The sequence below is a fragment of the Protopterus annectens genome, chromosome 8.part0 (assembly GCF_019279795.1).
Source record: "Protopterus annectens isolate FY-2018-M chromosome 8.part0, PAN1.0, whole genome shotgun sequence".
In the NCBI taxonomy this organism is placed as follows: Eukaryota; Metazoa; Chordata; order Ceratodontiformes; family Protopteridae; genus Protopterus; species Protopterus annectens.
In genome coordinates, this window is record NC_056741.1 from 1207969833 (window position 1) to 1207991666 (window position 21834).

The following is a 21834-nucleotide window of genomic DNA, read 5'->3' on the forward strand; positions in this document are numbered from 1 at the left end:
GTCTGATTACATTATTTTAAGCAAAAAGTAAACAACTTGATATGGCTTGCCATATTAATGCTCAGCAAACTTTAATGTCCATAAATTAATAATAAGCACATCTTCTATTATTGCAGACATCTCTGTTGCAGCCTCCTGCTAAACACTTGTCAACATTCAGCCAGATCTTAATTGCCTGTTCACCTGAAATGCAATATGTCTACAACTGAAGTGATTTTATTTGAACTAATCCTTTCTACTCTGTTTCCTGAAATGCATTTAGAGGTTGTAACATAGTAGTTCACATTTATTACATGCTTTCCCCAAACACTATAACAACAAAACCTTGAGATTGATAATAAGCCATACAAACAATGTAGTAATACAAATAGGAATATGAAATAGGAATAAAAGCACTGGGTGAAATACCAAGAAATATACTTGGCTGAATGCTGGTGGCATATGATCCTAATATTAACTAACCTGATAACAATATCAGTGCAATTTAAGGCACTATGACAAAAATCTGAGAACAAATTAAAATTAATATCAATTAAATGCTAACTCAAAAAATGAGTTTTTACTGACTTTTTGAAACCAGATAGAGAAGAAATGGATTTATGCTGTTCTTTTCTGATAAACACTTAGAAAAATAAAGGCTTTGCTGTGTCTCACCTAGTCAACCAGTGATATAGGCAGAACACTGTAATTTCATTATTCAACTTTCAGAATACACATTTTGTAATTGTTGCAGTGAAAATGGGGAAAAAAATTAGAAATTTTTGCAAACCCAGCATTTCCTTTTCACCATTGGGAAGTCGTTTGATGGCCACCTAATAAAAGTTAATGTCCAGTCTCCTACCAAATGGATTTTATTTTGTGCCAGCAATTACAGCTTTCTGTCAGGTCTGATAAGAGCTAGAAATTACTGAATCATAATGTGTCTGTCTTAAAACACATTTACATTGTAAAGTGCTTTGTGCAAAGTATTTTAATAAATTATAATCTTTTAATTCTTAGTGGTGGATGTTGATTGCAAAAGCCATTTCATTATTATAGACTTCAAGGTATTTCTTCATTACACAGGAAGGCAGATGCCCACTGTTTGCATGATAAATGTTACGTGTGTTCAGTCACATACATGAGCATGGTTTAGGCTGCATTAAATGGCACAAATATAACTTGGTACACATTTCTAGTAAATACATCACTGTAGAATAATCTATAAAGAGTGAATAATAAACATGCTAAAATGACTGTTTACAATTTTATTGCATACTACACATTACTACCAAATCTACCACAGTACATCTGGTATTTCTTCTGTTAATAACAGTAATTAAAACATAAGAAATGATCATAACAAAAGTGTAATAAAGTGTGCAGATATTTGTGATGATCTACTAGATCTTCTCATGTAGAACAAATGAACATTTGGCAGAAGGCAGTCTAATGCCTTTCTATGCAGGTGGGTACATATACAGCACCATTACCCATTTGTTAAAGAAATGTATGCAATAAAGCTGATCTTTAACTTGTTTTTAAATATGTCTACTGATATGATTTGGCAAACAGAAGGCAAGGTGTGATAATTTCAAAACATTTTTGTTGTTCTGATATGTGTAGAAATATATCACTCACTTTTGTGCTTTTTATGCATCCTTTTTAACAACAGTGCTCATCTGTGGTATAACCTGTACTCCACTGTACTAACTAGTGTTAGAATGTGCTCAACACTATACTAAGGTTGAAATTAACTTTGCTACAAATGTGCAACATAAATAAGGTAGAAGATAAAGCTTGCTTAAATGTAGAAATAGAGTTTAGCGATATGTGATTAGCATCCATACTAAATGTCTGTGACTTGGAAAATAAGAAATCTGCTGCATGGACATCTTTCCTTACAGACATAAAAACATGATGTATGCATTTCCTTGTCAGTGAGAGCATAAATGTAAAATTTGCTTTTTTAAAGAATGGACAACATGACATGTTTCTGTCATATGACACTGTTACAATTTGTTTCCTTAAAAAACATGCTTTTCTGCACTTATCAGCACTTGCACAAGAACAGATGTTCTTATACAAAGATCCAAATAGAATACTAAAGACAAAAAACAGGATGTTCACACTGTCAGAAAAGCTGGCCTCTTATAAATTCAGCAAAAATGTGATAGGAAATTGTTAAATAAGGAAGCTTAAAAAATATTATTAAGTCAGCATTTGTGTCAGCAACTGCAACAATCAGTATTGTTTTGACAGGATGAGCAATTCTCCAAAATAGAATACCAAGAGGAAATGTATACGTGAGTGCATGACTAAAATTATACATAAAGATCTGCATTAATCCAGGTATGTTAGAGGTATTGGTAGGGACATATTTGTCCTGAGGTAAATATCTCTCACATCATCTGTACTATATGAGAAGTAAAGTGGAACAGTACTTGAAGCTGCAATGTTAGTCCATGTGGTTTATTATAACAAGTTATTTGTTACTGCTCTAAGTGGATGCTGCAAAGTATTTGCTTTCATCAGTGTACATTCTGCAAGTTTCTGTATGCAACAGACTGTGAATGCAAATATAACCAGACTTTGATTTCAGCAGAATCTGGCCAGCAAGACTGAGTGTCTTAAGAAGACTTTAAATCCATCACAGTAAATAGCACCATATAATTTTTCAATGGCAAGCTAGCCTGCATTCGAGTGGTAAGCCCTGCAGAGGGTTACTTCAGTCAAATTGCAGTAACTAACATTTGTACCTATATGTAATTTCTAAACAGAAGCAGTCCAGTTTATGCAGCTTGCAGTAGTAAAGTTTTTTCAGACGTCTGAATCCAGTTTGAGCCTGCAGTGCCATACATTCTCCAAGGAAAGGTGGATATCTACTTTGTACAGCAGTCCGCTGCCTGTTGTGCTTCACCAGTTTCTCGAGTGACTTTGAAAAATTTCCAGCCATCTGCAACAACAGCCTGATCACCTGTTTTCTTGATCACTGGTAAGACATTTTTCTGTGTCACATTTTTAGTATGGATACTATCAGACAGAATTACAGCAAATGTAAGTCAAGTTTTACTCTTAATGTAACAGAACAACCAGATAAAATATGGAGTAAATTGCAATGTTGGTATACACAACACATTAGTAAGTGTAAAACCTTATTAGGACAAGTTGACATATAGCCATTATGTAAGTGGATTGTAACATTTGATTGGTATTTGCAACAAAAAATGAAGTATATCATTGTAAATGTGTATTGTGTGATTCAAGAGAAACTGCATTTTGTGTATTATGCCATAAAAAAAGTATTGCATGATATTGCTAAAATAATAGACTGTGAAGACAGATCTGTTCATGATACAGAATTAACTAAGGGTAAAGAGTTTTGATTATACCCAGATGTAAAGCAGTTATGTCCTGTCAGTACATTAATCTCTGAATTACAACAGCAATCAAATCTTTTATTGACAGAGTCCCCTGTAGATCTTGTAACTCCCATTAAAAATTATGTACAAGCATGGAATGATGCCATGGCTACACATACAGATGAGAACAGAAACAAAGATTATGATACATTGACAGAAGAATTTAATAAATTTTTAAAAGAAAAACAAAGTGAGTATAAAAAGTTCAGAAATGACATACAAGAACTCTGTCAAAAGTGCATAAGAGCCCTGCAGTCAACAGAGGAATCTAATAACATGTATCATACCTCCCTTAAACACTTACAGGTAGAAATGACAGACCTTAAACAGCGTCAGAAGGAAAAGGAAGAAAAATTAGATGAATTAACAGAGACTAACCTCCAAAATACTATTTTGATATCCCAGCTTAAGGAAGAGTTAAGAAATACAAAACCAGTCCAAATTATAGAACAGGGACAGGGAACCACTACAGATTTATATACACAGTCTAGATTATTACAGAGTTTACTACAGTGGAATGATAAAAAAGGCATATTTTATAACATGCTTGCATTTGAAGAATGGGTGGCATATACAGCAGGATTTGATATATGGACAGATGCATTACTTAGATGTTTCTGGATTTTCATTCCCAAATGTTTTAAAACTTTCATTCAATTAAAACAAGATGATTATCAGTTAAACACTAAAGTAGGATGTACAACAGCTGTTTTAATGGCATTTACACAAGGGCAGCCTCTCACAGCCAAATTATTAGATAATTTTAAAATTACTATCACAGATAAATTAATGGAACATAGTGAACATTTTAGGCTTGCATTTCAAATCATATATCAAAAAACAGACAGAGACATGGGAAAAAGAGAAATACAAAAACAGCTAATACATTGCTTCTTAGAATAAGTCAAAGGGGTTTCAGGGGATATTAAATGTATCTATGAAGAAAATTCTGATACCCTCACTGATTTGGTACAAAAACTAATGAGGGGACGGACTATGGTCGATGATGAGACATTATACTTACATCATATCTTTGTATTTGAAGATAATAGTGAGTCATCTGAAGTAATTGATGAGGTACAAAACAGGGGAAGGCAAAGGTGGTGTGACCAACCACCAACTCCTGCCTCTATGTCTGTAGTACCAGGATCAAGTGCAGGTAATGAGCAAAAGGCACCAACATGCTTCTTTTGTAAAAAAATAGGACATGTTAAGCAAAACTGTGATCATTACAAACCTGGCACAAAAAGAAGGAAGTACAGGGGGTGTTTCCAAAAAGAGAGAAAAAAATATTGCCAGGAAAAGCAGGATTATGTACAAAAACCTTACAATATTGATAAAGACAGTTATAAGAGCCATCAATATACAGGAAAAGGGGAAGTATGCCCTGTAGATTTTCAAACAGTTTCACCTGTAAATCCGAAACATTTGATAGAACAGGCGGAAGGAATAGCTAGGCAACAGTTAAAAAAAGAGATTGAAAAACCTAAATACGTAGATCAGTCAGACACAGAGGAAGATGACAAGCAAAAACATGAAGTGTGTCATATTGCATTTGATAATAAAGGAGAGGATGAGTGGATTTCCTTACAATAGGGATGTGCCCCCCCCTACTCTGGTATCTTTCCTGACTACCTTTAAAAAGGGTCAAGATGGACAACCACTGATTGATATTTGGGTAGAGGGGTCACTGTGGAAAATGTCTTAATAGACACAGGAGCAGCAGTATTTGTCACAAACAGACTGTTGCCAGCAAATCCTATAAAAAAGGTTTGCATTTCAGCATTTAATGGCACATGATGCTATGCAGTGAGCAGCCAAAATGTGGACAAAGTTTAGTCAAGAGGGACAGACATGGAAGGGTGCATTTTTAATGCACCCGTCTTGCTCAAATACCATTATTGGTATGGACATTCTAGGGCCTTTGGGTATAGTCATTTATTTACCTAATGAAATTCTTTGGATGGGAGACAACAAAGAGAGGAAGAGCAAAGTACAGGTTGCTATGCAATCTCTCTACCTGACAAACCTGAAAAACCTACAGGCTATGTAAATACAGACAGTGAGGATGTATGGAAGCATTTGCATCAGCAATTCCCAAATCTGTGGTCCAAGGGTCCCAGTGATTGTGGGAAACTAGAAAGCCCAGTAGGGGTAGGAAGTGATCAGGACTATATACCACCTTTTCAAAAACAATATCCTATTTCTAGGGAAGCAGAAGAACATATGGAAAAATGTATTTCAGAATGGGAAAAAGAAGGGATTACACAAAAGGGCAACAGTCCTACTTATTCACCAATCTGGCCAGTTAACAAAAAATGGTAGTTATCATTTTATTGATTTACGGAAGGTTAATCAATATACTACTCCTAGAGCACACTTGATTCCAGGAGTCCCAGAGCTGGCTGCACATATTAAGCCACAAAGTAAGTGGTTTACAGTAATAGATTTAGCAAATGGCTTTTTTGCAGTACCACTCATGAAAAAAGATTGGCCAAGATTTGCCTACACATTTAAAAACCAGCAATATGTCATGACAAGGTTACCACAAGGGTTTCAAAATAGTCCAGCTATTTTTCATCAGACAGTAGGATCCATTCTACAACATTTGGAAAAGGATGATTCAGTAATACATTACATTGATGATATTCTAATTCAGTCAGAAACAGTAGAGGAGCATATACGGCTTCTTAAGAGTTTTTCATACTCTACAGCAAGCAGGGTTTAAGGTTAAAGTGAAAAATTCAGTTTATTTCACAAGACGTTAAGTTTCTAGGTACTGTTATAAAACCAACAAGAAGGTTTCCTTGCCCTATATGTGTACAAGGCATTTTACAAATGGAAAAGCCACTGACTATAGCAGACTTACATAAATTCATGGGAATCATGAATTACAATAGGGAATGTATAGAAGATTATGCAGCCATGGCTGCTCCCCTATACAAAATGTTACAGGAACAAAAGACCTCCACCTTTTAGAGTGAGGATCTCATGAAGAGGAGGCATTTTCACAAATAAAATTAAAACTAGTACAAGCTACATATTTAATAGCACCCACACCAAGGTTATTGTTTGTGCTACAAGCAGCAGCAGGGAAAAAAACATTGTCTGTGGTACTACTACAGGAATGGTCACATGGTAGCGACAACAGAATGGAAAAAATATTACGCCCAGTCACTTTCTTTAACAGGAAGATGACTCCAGTGGAACTGGGCTACCAGCCATGTATATAGCAATTATTAGCCATTTACTGGGGTATTAAACAAACTGAATATTTGACTGTATTTTCCAGCATTATAGTACAAACACCACATCGAGCAGTAAAAGCTCTGATAGACAATTTTGAAATGAATAAAATTACTGATGGTATTAGTCAGGGAATCTTTACAAAATGGATGGCACTTTTTGGAATGAAAACTGTTACTATACAGACAGGGGATAAATACCATTTGTCAAACCACATGGGATACAAAGGAAAACAGCATAACTGTTTAGAAAAGATAATGTCACCTGATGTGCAAATTTTAGCATCTGATTTTTATCACTTTAAGCCATCCATCTTTGTGGATGGAGTACAATATTGCGACCAAGGCAGATACTGGACAGGATTTGCCATAGTTCCAGAGAATCCACAGCTGTGTTCTCCTGAACTAATCAAGTTACCAGGGTATATGTCAGCTCAAAGAGTTGAACTGGAGGCAGTACTGCATGTGCTAAAGTATTACAATCCTGTTAACATTTTTTCAGATAGTGCTTACGTAGTAAATTCTTTAAGACTGCATATGGAAACCTGGGTAAGGCGAGGATTTGTGGATAGTGTAGGTAAACCATTATGGCATGCTGAAGTATTAAAAGATATATATATAAAGTTATAACAATGTCAAAACAAAAATGATAGTATAGCATCTTAAAAGTAAAAGCACATCAAAAGCCAACCAGTGAAACTTACAGGTTAAATGTGTTAGTTGATACTTTCGCCAAACAAGCAGCACAAAATGGAAAAGAACTTCCAGACTATGAATATGCCAGTGTAGAAATTAGTGTCTTAAAAAAGTTATACAAAGAGTCAATAGAAAAAGACCTTGTAAATATACAAAAACAACAGGGCTTAAAAGAAGAAACTGATCAATGCTGAACAGCAGGTATAGCACCAAAGGAGTACTATGCATACACCACCTCCAAAGGGTTACAGTTGCCATATGTACCATTTCAGTTGGCACGCCAACTGGTCAAGTTAAATCGCCAAATACTGGGCCATATAGGAAGTGATAGGTTATGCGCAGTTGTAAAAGTAAAGTATTGGAACCCAAATTTAGAAAAAGGTCTGCAAGCTGATTGCAGAAGAATGTTTAATCTGTCTGCAGGTGAATGCTAAAAGCAAAAGGCCTCAGTTACATTGAGTACAGCCAGTGGATGGGCCATGGTTTGCAGTTCAAATAGATTATGCAGGTCCATTACCAACAACAAAGGGAGGTTACAGGTATCTACTAGTAGTAGTGGACGTCTTTTCAAAATGGGTAGAAGCAATTCCTACCAAAGCCATGACAGCAAAGGCAACAGCAGAAGCCTTATGGAAAAATATTTTCTGTCACTGGGGATGGCCACTGGTTATAGAGTCAGACATTGGCCCACAATTTATTAGTGATCTCATTAAACAAATGTGTAATTTATTAGACATACAGCAAAGGTTTCATGTACCATACCATCCACAATCTAATGGCATTGTAGAACGTATGAATCAGACGTTAATAGAATGTCTAAAAAAGGCATGCTTGGAAAAGGGCCATACATGGGTACATCATCTGCCTGGTATTTTAATGGGTATTTGAGCAACACCAAACAGCAAAACAGGTATTTCCCTGTAAGAAATAATGACAGGCCACAAAATGCTCATACAATTACCATTTGATCCAGATTTACCTAATGGTAGGCCCATGCTAAAAATCAGCAAACATCAGGAATGGCTAAAACAACTTACTAGTATATGTGACTATAATGCAAGGGAGCAAGCATTCCATCTATGGAAAAATGTGCCAATATTACCAGCTGAAAAAAACCTTCCCTGTGGAACCAAAGTACTGGTAAAAACATTCCGAACAGAAGGACCATGGGCTAGCAATTGGCAAGGCCCTTTTGAAATAGTGGAACAAACTGGACCATTAGTGTACAAAATCAAAGGAAAAAAGAAAAACACAACAATGCTGGTACATAAAGATCAACTAAGAATGATTAAAAATAGTAATGTAAATATGATTAAATGTATTATCTTGTAGGTTTCCATCAGAGAAAACCATAATGAAATTGACATGGTTTAAAGTGCATCCTTTTGGAAATCCAGTTTCAGATGACCAAATGCAAAATGATTCAACAATGGAATTTATATTTAAAGGATTTTTTTTAAACTGATAATAGTTATCATACTAACTATTATTGTATTGCTTAGTATTAAATTATACTTACAACCTGTTAATCAGACTGTAAAGTTGCAAAAGAGAGAGAGTAAAGAAATGTGGAAAAATGAACAAGATTGGTCACCATCTTTTAACACTTTTTTGGCAAGGCAATGTTGGTATGCAAAAAGCATGAATGTTTCTAATTGTTGGATATGTAGTTTAATACCAAAAATAACAGAGGTAATGCCTCTAATATCCATTCCACTAAATTCTCTTAGTAGTTGGAGGTTATTAATAAATGAAACAGGAGATCAAACCATAAATGTACAATTATGTAAAGCAAGAGTACAGTTATCTGCAATAGTGCAGGGGATTGCATGTTTTCAACAAAATGGAACTATTCCAGTGGGTAATAGCAATTGTTTTCAAACAATTGAAATGATAAATTTTCACAACCACATACCAGTACTTGGAGTATTTTCTCATGGTTTTCCTATTTTAATACCAATTAAGGGTCAGTTAATATTAAGCGACACAGCAGTATTTCATTTTTCACAAAATGATAAAAATGAGTGTAAAACCAATACTACATGTTGGTGAAGTAAAACAGATAAACACTTTACAGTTTTACATGATAAAACTTCTACTATGGGGAAAGTAAATGGCAGTCTGGTAAATAGCAGTGTTGCTCTATCAGATTAGTTATATTACATTTGTGGTAAATATGCTTATAAATGGTTACCAAAGGGATGGGATGGCACCTGTTATATAGGATTAGTGGTACCAGCAATGCATCATGTAAAAGAGTTGCCAAAAGGAAGCATTAGAAATGCAAAAAAAGAAAAGGGATATATTACCTGTGATTGAAAGTCCAGAAAATCCAGTAGACACCTTAGATACATCACATATATATATATATATATATATCATCAAAATCATGATTATATTTAATTAAAAGATATGGATTTAGAAGATGATTTAATCTCTGGAGCAGGTATTTTCTCTTGGTATGGGGCTGCAAAAGCCACCTGGGAGCTGAGAAAATTATCTAAACTAGTTGAGGTATTGGCAAATGCCACTTTCAATGCAGTCCTTGACATTACTGTCAAAATGACAGCTATACGAACTATGGTTTTGCAAAATTGAATGTCATTAGATTACATATTAGCATCCCAAGGGGGTACATGTACTTTAATAGGAGAACAATGTTGTACATTTATTCCAGATAAAACAGAATCTGTAAAAGCACATTTAGAAGTGTTGCACAAGTGTCTCAACATACTAGAAAAAAATGGAATGATGATTGGAGTGAATGGTTTAGTAATCTATTTACAGGGTGGACAGGAAAAAATCACTGTATTTTTAATTTCTTTTATTGTTATTGTAATGATCGGTTGCATATTATTTACATGTATTAAAGTCTGCTTAGCAAAAGCTAGTCAAGTTACTGTTGTTAATTGTCATAATGAAAAAGCATTATCAAATAATGCTGAATTTATTTCCCTGGTTTAAAATAAAAAAGAAGGAATTGTAAGAGTGCGCTCAACAATATACTAAGGTTGAAAGTAACTTTGCTACAAATATGCAATATAAATAAGGTATAAGATAAAGTTTGCTTAAATGTAGAAATAGAGTTTAGCAATATGTGATTAGTATCCATACTAAATGATTGTGACTTGGAAAATAAGAAATCTGCTGAATGGGCATCTTTCCTTACGGACTTAAAAACTGGATGTAAGCATTTCATTGTCAGTGAGAGCAAAAATGTAAAATCTGCTTTTTTAAAGAATAGACAACATGACATGTTTCTATTATATAACACTATTACAATGTATTTCCGTAAAAAAATGCTTTTCTGCACTTATCAGCACTTGCACAAGAACAGATGTTCTTATACAACGATCCAAATAGAATACTAAGACAAAAAACAGGATGTTCACAGTGTCAGAAAAGCTGGCCTCTTATAAATACAGCAAAAATGTGACAGGACATTGTTAAACAAGGAAGCTTAAAAAATTTTATTAAGTCAGCATTTGTGTCAGCATCGGCAACAATCAGTATTGTTTCAACAGGATGAGCAATTCTCCAAAATAGAACACCAAGAGGAAATGTGTATGTGTGTGCATGACTAAAATTGTGTATAAAGATCTGTATTCATCCAGTTATGGCAGGGGTGTTGGTAGGGACACATTTGTCCCAAGGTAAATGTTATATCTCTCACACCATCTGTACTATATGAGAGGTAAAGTGGAACAGTACTTGAAGTTGCAACGTTAGTCCATGTGGTTTATTATAAAAAGTTATTTGTTACTGCTCTAAGTTGATGCTGCAAATTATATTCTCATATGAAACACAGTTGGCCAGCAGTAAAATGACTCAGAATATTAAAAAAAAAAGTAGAAAACACCCATACCCAGTGTAAAAAGAAACAAACTTTAATGTACACAGACCGGTTTCGGCACACCAGTGCCTTCTTCAGTGTGGGAAAAAATAAACATACAAAAGCCTGTGAAGCATTAATATTTAAATACCACCATCACCAATAGGAACCATGGTATGTTCCTATAAACCAATACATAAACATGAGATCATGAATAATGTAAAAATTGAAGTAAATACAAATGATAAATATGAAATATAATAATATAGTGGCTACAAATTAAGATCAAAAACAGAGAAATGTAATATTACCTAAGAACCCTATGCTATGCAAACTTTGATATTGACAAATTGTAGAAATAAAGCACAAAGGATTGAATTAGCCCCATAGGTCCCAGAAAACTGAATACATAAAAGTAGTATTCTAATATATGTTATAGTGAATATTTATTTATACATACAAAAACACAATGAAGAAGGCACTGGTGTGCCGAAACCAGTCTGTGTACATTAAAGTTTGTTTCTTTTTACACTTGGTATGGGTGTTTTCTACTTCTTTTTTTAATATTCTGAGTCATTTTGCTGCTGGCCAGCTGTGTTTCATATGTGAGTTCTCCCGGCCGTGCAGAACCCATGTGCATAGCAGTTTTGTTTGGCAAAGTATATTCTCTCATCAGTGTATATTCTGCAAGTTTTTGTATGCAACAGACTGAATTCAAATATAACCAGACTTTGATTTCAGCAGAATCCAGCCAGCAAGACTGAGTGTCTTAAGAAGACTTCAAATCCATCACAGTAAGCAGCACCATATAATTTTTCAACTAGGACATGTAATGCACAAGAAGGTGCATCTACTGGCCATGGTTGAGGACGACTGGGTAAACAGGTAGTTTGCACCATTCAGATGTGTGAAAATGTCTTTGTTAACTAGTGGGACACTATAGGCATAGAGAATATAGCTGTTTTATTGGGGTGTTAATAGAGATGTTCTAGCTAAGCTAACAGTGAGAAACATGGAATTTAAAAAAAAACAAGCATGACAAGTAGAATAACAAATATTATACTACTACTAATTGCATTAAGAGCTTATTACCAATGGTATATAAATAATATAGCAAACATAATAACAGACTGATGATAACAGGCAGAACATCTGTTTTTGTCAGCCTGAGTGCAAGCACATGGCTGTGCATTTTCTGACCTGCACCATTAAACCAGGACGGGATATTTCCTGCTGTACTTTACTCTGATTTTGACTGCTGCACAGCTGGCATGGCTGCTGGATCAGAAAAAACAGCAACCAATATGACCAGCAGTGCTGGGAATGTCGAACTCAAAAAGAGGGCACTGACAGCCAAATGTTTCAGTTTGTTTGTCTTTTCAGCTTTTCCTGGTTAGGGGTCACCACAGTGGAACTCCGGTCCGCTAATGATTGGCAGTACATTTATTTATTTATTTTTTAATGGTGCCGAGTTGCCAGTCCGATGCCAACCTTCAGTGAAGGCATGCCCATTCACGCATGTCTTTCGAATTCCACTCGACTGCAGGGAGGACATGCAGACTCCACAATGTTTCAGTACTGGGCTAAATCTGTGCTGTAATATGAACCTACCCAAGTAATAGTGCCATTCAGATGGTGATCGAAAAGGGATGCTACTTACTGCATGTTGCAGTAGCAAGATCATAAATTCTTGTGCAATGGTGAGCAAACATACTGCTGTGAATTGGTTTTCTAAATGTAAATGTATCTTGTATTTGGAATTGTGAAAATAGTGGTGACCTTTTCCTCATCATAGTGTGATTCTCTGCTGCTCCTTGTATATCACTGCAGTTTTACTGTTGACTCAATACCGGTACATTGAAATGATACTGAGTATAAAAATGTGCAGATAATTTACCCTACCCTTTCCCCCAATACACACATGCACTGAGAATACTGCTGTGCTCTGAATTAGTGTTTGGGCCTTCGGAAATAAGGTGGTTGCCATTTTGTTTTATATTTGCAAAAGGTGTGTTTCCAGCTAAAAATTACCAGTGTTATTTTCATTCTTCTGTTTGACCTGGTCATTAACAACAGGTTTGTACCACTGGCAAAGTTCAATGAAATAAGCTTTTTATATGAAGTAGTGCATCTCGCAAAATTTCAGTGATATTACGTCTTTTTTTTAAACACTCTTCTAGCTCTTGTTTTAGTTCATTAATTTCTCTGTTCAGTCTGTCAGCTTTCTCCTGGAATTCGTTCAGTAATAAGTCTTGCTGTTCCTGAAACAACATACATATCTGTTTATATAGAGTTCAAAGTTTTGTACATCTTGAAAGAAAAACAACTGAAAAAAAACAGTATTTTTTTCCTAATGCAGATTTCTTTCTTGATTAAAAAGTCATGGTACAATCCCAGCAGTAAATTACTGCATGCTAACTAGCAAAACTGAGGAAAGTAACTTTGATAATCAGAATGGTAAGATGTTATAATAGATTTGGGAGAACATATAAGTCTGAGGTCACAGTATTCTCCATGTTGTGAGGTACATCATTCTCTGAGTTAGTGTATTTAGTTTAGAGTTGTGAAGGGTGAACCCCATGTCATGAGGTGTGGAGGAGGGAAGACCCTTGCAAAAATGCTTTGATGCTGCAGCAGCAAATTGTGATATTCATTGTTTAGGTGATGGAATCATACTTTATTTTTTAGGGTTTCAGGACTTGCAATCTTGAGTCTTGCATTTGTGATAGAAACCCATAAATATGTTGCTTAGAGGAAACATCTATTAATATAGTTAAAATGATTCTGTCTGATTTTTGAGGTCATTAATAGAGAAGGCCATGCACATGGACCAGAGTGGATATGATGGTTAATGATTATTAGTGCCGACATGTTTTTAGGTGGTAATGGGTAAGCTTGTTGGGATGGCTGATTATGAAGGTTTACTTCTAGACTGGGGTTCTCCGGTTCAATTCTCGGCTGGGGTGCCTTCTGTGTGGAGTCTGCATGTCCTCCCTGTGGTCACGTGGGTTTCCTCCGGGTGCTCCGGTTTCCTCCCACATCCCAAAGACATGCAGTAGGTGGATTGGACACTCCTAATTGGCCCTAGGTGTGAGTGTGTGCATGTATGTGCCTTCTGTGGAAGGTTGGGTGCTGGGCTGGCAACTTGACACTGTAAAACTCCACTGCCAATCATGAGCAGACAGATGATCCACTGTGGCGACCCCTAACTGTGAAAAGCCGAAAGAAGAAGACTTCTGGACTGAGTGGGACACTTGGTTCACAAACACAGCTGGATCTTAAATTTCTGTCTGCCTCAGTAGGGGTAATAATCAACTAAATTCCAGTCTGGTTCAGTTGAAGAATTGGGGGGAGGGGTGATGGACAAGGAAAACCTTTTCTACATATACATCTGTGCAACTAAGTCAATGAGAGAAAGACTTTCTATAGCAGTACCTTGTGATGGGCTGTGGAGTACCTCAGAGACTTCATATTATATTTCGGATGACAGATGTAGGAGAAGATAAGCCATTTTAGAATGCCCTTTAAAATGCCACTGTTCACTATACACCCAGCTGGCTACTAGGGATCAAGTTCTGTAATCAAACTCAGGTTGTGTACATCCCTCTGTGCCACAAAGCCAACCATACATAATGGCAGGCTAAACTAAGAGTTTCTGACATACTACATAAAATGCATGTAATGTTCTTCAAGATTTTGTTAAGCACCATTCTGGTTAGACAGTATTCATTCAGGGAATTTCTTGTCTACAGCTATGAGGTACTTGATTAAACCAGATAGTTGCACTATCCATTGGTTACCTTTGTTTTGTAGATGTGTTAAGGGATAAAGGTCAATAGAAAGCCAAGTATTCTATGTTAGGAGGACTCAGAATAACAAAGCAAACTTTATGTTACCTGCAAATTACAAAATTAAAGGAAATTCTCAAAAATTAGTGTTTCAGATGTGCATTTGCAAACTTGTAGTTAGTGCAAGGGGCACCAACTGACAGGCTTATCCCGATTGTCTATACAGGGATTTCATGGCCACTGTTTAAGAAGGCAGTCATAAGCTTGCTATGTTGTAGGCTGTTAGTTTTAGAATAATAAGTATATTAAGTTCAAAACAACTTCAGTAATTTGCTGTTAAGAAGCATTGGGATCCCATCTTCACAGTTTTGAGTTATTAATAGTAGGTGCCACAATCATCTCCCTGGAGAGACTCTATTAACAATGTTTTGCTCTCAGCCTGCTCCAGACACTGAACTTGGGGCTGTAATTGGTTGATATGAGACCATTTACATTTACAGTCATCTTTGTTTACACCATATCACTCAATAAACTCAGTAAAAGGCACAAGCCTATCTTGGTGATCGACACAGCTGTGTTAGTTCCCAAACATGTTTGTACTTTCAGGGTCTATGTTTTTCATCTAAAGGTTTGGTGGTTTATCAGCAGCTGTAGATGGCTCTGTCGAAGAAATCTGCACCTTACTGTCATTCGGAATGTATGGGACAGTAGACTGCTTTCCATGCTAAGAACAATGGTAAAACATTTCAGAGTCTTAGCATTAAAGGGGGGTGATTTGAAAATTATTTATTTTATTTTATTTTGTTTACCAGGAAAATCCAGCTAGGAAAAAAAAACCTTTTCAATGGAGGCCCAAAGTTTACAATTTTGAAATGAGTGTCAAATGTTACAGATTTTAAAAATTCAACATATTAGTTGTCATAAGTAGTAGCTTAAGTGTAGGTGAATACAAATCTCACTTAATAATTTCTATGCAGTTTGCCTTTCTTAATCTGTAAGTATTGATTTCAGTGGACAAAAACAACAAGAGTGATACATAGGTGTTAGTGTAAACAATTAGAGTTATATAGGTATGGATGGAGATGGGCATAAAGGTAGAAAAAGTCTGGAGTAAGACTGATGGTAGATAGTAAGTAGATATTTAGTGGTTTTGGATAGGTGGGGGAAGATGTGAGATCTACAGATGGAGTGCATGGTGGAAGATGAGTGAATAAGGGAGGAATATAAGTGTATGAGGGGAAACATGGAGAACATTGTTTATGAAAACAAACTACTGGGGATTTTGGTTTCTAGTGACATCCATGACATCATGTGGTACATTAGTGGTCTGAAAAGGAAAGAGTTAGGACTCAAAAGCCACATCATTTGGAATAGTTGGTAGAACCAATGTGTTAACCTTATGACTTTTTTCATGTCAGATAATTCAGTTACTCTTAATTTGATTAACAAAATTTAGTATAGGTTAGATCAGAATGTGTTTAAAAAATACAAAAATATGTTAGGTGGAAAGCACAGTTCTGTGCTTGGATTGTACAACATCTTAACATTTGCGATTTACTTCTAAAACTTCTAATGCAGCATTATGTGTGGGAATGGTGAAGTATTACCCCTAAGTGAGTCACAATATTACATTATAATGAGAACAGTAGAGCTCTTATTAAATGCACATTATGGAAGACCTGATATTAGTCTGCCTGTAATTAAGTTCCATGTCACTTATAAAATTGAGTTTTATTTAATTAAATGTAGTTTATTCACTAATTGGGAGATTACTGAATCTTGGAGCTAAGAAAGTATTTCATTATACTCAAGACTGTTCAGTCTTGGAGTTTGCTTGCTACATGTTACACAGCTTCAAGGTTATGAGAATGCGGGGACAGAGGGTGCTCTATTGTGAAAAAACATGATTTAAGTTGATTATTCGGATTACTGAACTTTTCTATTTTATGTCATTATTTATTTTGCTTAACTGGAACAAAATTTAATTGTGGTAAACTAATTAACATGCATCCATTTTAGGCTACTGCATTTTTTATATGCAATTGTTTGTATGTGCATAACTTCTGATAACTTTTGTACAGAACATAAAGAGGTTTTAAGTTAAAGTTGCTTACTGTTCCACATTTAAGGCTAAGTAAGTATTTGAAGACTGGCAGTGAATACCTGCACAATCTAAGAAGACAAACCAGATGTTATAAGTATTTTTCAGCTGCCCTGAGTACACTTGTCGTACGTTAATAACACTGAACTCTAATCTGCATAATATATAACTTCTGAGTACCTCACAGCTTCTTTTTATAAAATCACATATGCCTGCTACAGTGCTGTATGTACAACTTCAAGAGTTATTTTTCTAGATTAGATATTGGCTGTAGATGTGTTGGTTTAAGTGCATCTAGAACGTTTCTCCCTGGGCCTCCACTGAAAATTGGCTTTGTTCCAAGTCAGACTTTCCCGGTAAACAAATGTTAAATAAAATAACTACATTTTGCTATAGATTTTAACAGTTTGACCAGTACAGTGAGAATTCAGGAAAAAAAAAAAACATGCGCACTTCTTTGACACTGGGTATGAATGGGGCAGTAGTGAGGTGCAGTGAATTGGAGGCCTCCAGTGGAGATTGTTGTTGAAATGTACAGTTACAGCAACTGGTTTCAGAACTATTGTCTTCACAATTCTGAAGTTCTTATTGTGGTACTATGTCTGAACCAAGAGATGTTTGTGAGAGTGGTGTATCTCAGGGTTTATTTTTAGATTGTGGACATACTATGGATGACTTCCAGTGGTCACAGTATTCTGTAGAGGACAGCAAAGTGTTAATTATAATTTAGATTAATACTGAAAGCTAAAGGCATCCACTGACTGCTAACCTACAACACAGCCTGCCAACATTTCTTTTAATTGAATGCCTTATGGTACCATATCTACCATTTTCATTTGGCTTACTCTAACATCTATTTAATGATGGACCCTTTCTAAACAACTCTTAGTTAAACCAAGATTACTATACTAGTGGCAGTCAGCTACATCCCAGCATGCAATGGATCATGTGGCTGTGTGCCATCTTGGGGACTCATGGCCGCAATATGCAGGCTGCTGACTAGCCAGTGGGGAAGTCCATTTCTGTCTTACTCTGATTGGCCTCCCAAGGAGTTGCAGTGCCTTTCATTGGTTAAATACCCCACCAAACATGCTATAGACATGTACTTGGAAGCTCCCTGCACTGATGGTGCCTGAACCTCAACTTGGAAGAAAGCTGCATTAAAACATGGAGGATCTTCCAATACCACTTGGACCTCAGATGTACTGAATTTATTCCCAACTTTAGTGTCATCACTGTGGGCAGAAAACATACTACTTTGTCTTTTGGAATATTTGCATGACATCATACTTACAATAAAAGTAGCAAAACAACAAAAGATAAAAATTGCAAGAGGAGACAGGCTACCTTAAGTTTCTGATCCAGGGCTTTCTGCACTTCTTCCAGTAGCTTTTCCCTGTCCTCCTCCATCTTCTTCTTTAGCTGACGCATATTTTCTTTATAGGTCCTCTCCAGGTCTTTTATCATCTGCTCCAGTGCCTTTTGTGACTCTTGCATGACCTTTACCTCCATTGCTGCAGCCTCTGCTTTAGCTCTCTCAGCTTCATTGTTGAAAACAAATTAAGCATAAATCAAGTCTTTTGAAATAACATTACATTTGCATAATATTATATTTTTGTGGGAGGGGAGCTTCTGTAGTTTTAATGTCACCATTCTGCTAGGAAATGTTGATACCCAACAAGCCAGAAGCATTCCTGAAATTTTAGCAACACTTCCCTTATAAGGAGGCCCCTAACTTCTTAACTGTCAAAATCATGAGCATTCCCTGGTGGTATAGTGTGTCTTTCTGTTCCTAATTACCCTCTGATTCTGTAAATAAAATGATCAGCAGTGGTTCCTACTGATATAGAGCCGGATTCCAAAAGACTTGTTTTGGTGTAAAGCCAATCTATAAAGCACCAAAAAAAAAAAAAAAACAGCCAGCACTTAGTGTGAGAGGAAAAAGACTTTAATAAAGTCAAACCACAGTCCACAGACTGTATTCCTCCCAAAAGCCTTTATCAATGGACTGTGGTTTGCCTTTATTAAAGTACATTAATTTTATGAAGGTGGGCAACTGGATGGTATTCCCCAGCAAGATTAATTAACTGAAAAGGCATACTGTGTAGGCACCAAATTTGAACATGAAAAAGAAGCTAGACTGTAGAAGTAAAGATGCAGTCATATCAGTGGAAAGGGTTGCTCCTGGCAAAACTGTGGCATAAGTGTGAAGTATTATTAACTTGTGATACCAGAGTGTTTTTGGAAAATGATTTATTCTCTGTACACCAGATAGAAAGGAGTGAGATTATTCTTGCAATTATATGATGTTAAAAGACAAAGGTGAAATTTATGTTGCTATATCCAACTGTCGACATTTTTTTTTCCTGAAGGAGAAATGACATTGTTGGCTGCAGAACAGGCAAAAGATGAAATAAAAACAAAGTTTACAAAGCAAAAAGCAAGCCAGGAAGATTAACTGGATTCTGCTTCTTATTCCTTTGATAAGAGTACAGCCAGTTATTGGGCTGAGTCAGGTCTTCTTGGTTGATAGACTGCGCCTAATTTGCAATCATCTGAAAACTTGGTCAGCCAGATTCCCTTGAAGCTGTCCTGGTCTTCAAAGAAGTAGATGCCAAAAAGGGGTGACTTCAGCACTGAGGCTTATTGGTTTCTGCTACTGCCTCAGCTTTTTGTGAGGGTAGACTCCCCCATCTTGAGTTCTATCTTTGAGCTAGCTGGCTATCCAGCAGGTGACAAATGTTGAATAGGCATGCCTTGCACTTGACAGAAAACAAAGTGGACTGGAGCCAGGGTCTGAAGGTTTCCTATGCCATTGTTTATCATTTCAGTGATAATACATTCCATGGCTTTGCATATGAGACTAGTCAAGACTTGTGGGTCTGTAGTTACCTAAGTCTGTAGATAGCCCAACCTTGTTCAGAGGGATAACAATTGCTTAGCATGAAGTCTGTCTGGAAGCTATGGTTAAATAGTGATTTGAGTGGTCCTAATGGGTCATGTTTCATGCTAAGGAAGCATCCTGGGAGATTAGCAGGGCACATCAATGCAGTGTTCTTAGCCTTGGAGAGTGCACTGAGGATCTGTTCCTTAGTGATAGCTGTGGGAGTTATGGTTCAGGAGATTTCCTGAAGAGGTGTCTGGGGTGGAAGTGGGGTTAAAATTGGAGCTAAATTTGTCAGTCAGTAAATTTGCTATAACTTCTCACTTAGTATAAGTGGCTCCATTTACAATTAGTTCAGCACATTATTATGTATTGCATTTGAGGTTGCAGACATAGCTGAAGAATGTCTTGTGGTTGTCCTTGGCCTGGGAGGATATATGTACCTCAAAATTGCCTTTGGTAGACTTGATCAGTTCCTCCAAATTGCTGGTTTAGATTGATGAGAGAGTTTTTACCTTGCTGGGCATTGCACTTCCTAATTTTTGCCATGATTTTCTTCCTTTTGTTATACAACCTACTGATGTTTTGATTCCACCAGTATGGCTTGTTTTCTGAGTTTGTTCTGTGCTTATTCCCGCTAGGTATAGCTGTCTCTTTGCAGCTATTAACATGTTTGTACAGGGTTTTTTTTACAACAGTTTTACTCTCGCAGTATTAAAATCTCACTTTGGTAAACACTCCTGAGAAAAGTCTGCTGAGTTACGTGCATTACGTATTGCAAGTCTGGCAGTACAGACACTCTTTAAACACTGACCTGTTATCAAAGTCCACTGATTGTTTTGCACAGCACATCCCTCTCCAACATGCAAGCCAGGGGGAAAAATGTACTGCATGCCCTCTTCTCATTTTTAAAATTGACTTTCTCCCTTCCCAGACTGCTTTACACTCTACAAAATGCCTCTCCTGTGATATGTGCTATTTTTAATTTAATTTTGGCTAGGTTCCTGCAACTACCCTAGTAATAGTTTGCATTCCATGTAAGTACAAAAAAAATATTGTGCAACAAAAATTTGTGTTATGCAGTGTACTGCACCAATAATGCAAATTTGAATGTAAAACAGAGTCACTGTATTCAACTGTTTTATTTCACAAATTAGATGTACTACAAGTAAAGCATGTGAATGCTAGAACAAAGTCATTGCATTCAACTGACATTTTACTTCTGTTAATTATAGAACCGTAGATTCATAGGTGATTAGGCTAATGGAACAACAGCCTTTAGATGCCTAGCCAATAATATGCAGATATGACAAAATTATATTTTAATTTCCCAGATACGGGATGGGGTAGTCAGGGTAGTGGGTTTTTGTGTGTAGGAGCCATGAGTCATTTTACAGACTGGCTCTATCCATAAGGGGCATGGACAATACCCAGGAGTGAATTTATGGTTTTCCATCCATTTATCCAAATTCTTTTTGAAGAGAGTGAGGGATGTGCTTTGTTTTACAAAAATGGGATGTTTATTCCATAGACAAGTTAGCCTTTGAGATACGAATCTGTCTCTCCAAGAAGTTTCGCTAGAGTCACAAATAAGGTTCAGTTCCATAGAACACATTACCCTTGCATAATTTTTTGCAAATATGTAACATTTTTATCAGGACTGGATCAGAAAATGCATTGTAGGTTAGGCATAAGTCCTTTCTCAATAAACAATACGAGACAGAGTATTGGGCTAGGGCCTTTAGTCGGGCTGCACAAGACATATGTCTTACACTTTGTATTTTATTAGTGCAAAATCTCTGGGGGTGCTCCAGTTGGTGTAAGTGCCTGGTTAGGGACATGCAGAAGGAAGCACTGTACTTGATTATCGGCCTGAATAGGGCCAGG

The 21834-nt window shown here is 36.3% G+C and overlaps 1 protein-coding gene across 1 annotated transcript in view; it reads right to left on the reverse strand.

Annotated features, from left to right (window-relative positions):
• Nucleotides 1-12639: 12639 nt before the first annotated feature.
• LOC122809312 (guanylate-binding protein 1-like) overlaps nt 12640-21834 on the reverse strand; it is a 176096-nt gene continuing 166901 nt past the window's right edge. The window contains exons 10-11 of the mRNA XM_044080710.1: nt 18411-18604; nt 12640-13435 (exon numbers count right to left, since the gene is read on the reverse strand). Coding sequence (XP_043936645.1) covers nt 13271-13435; nt 18411-18604 — 359 coding nt within the window. The 3' untranslated portion in view covers nt 12640-13270. The remainder of the gene's footprint in view (nt 13436-18410; nt 18605-21834) is intronic.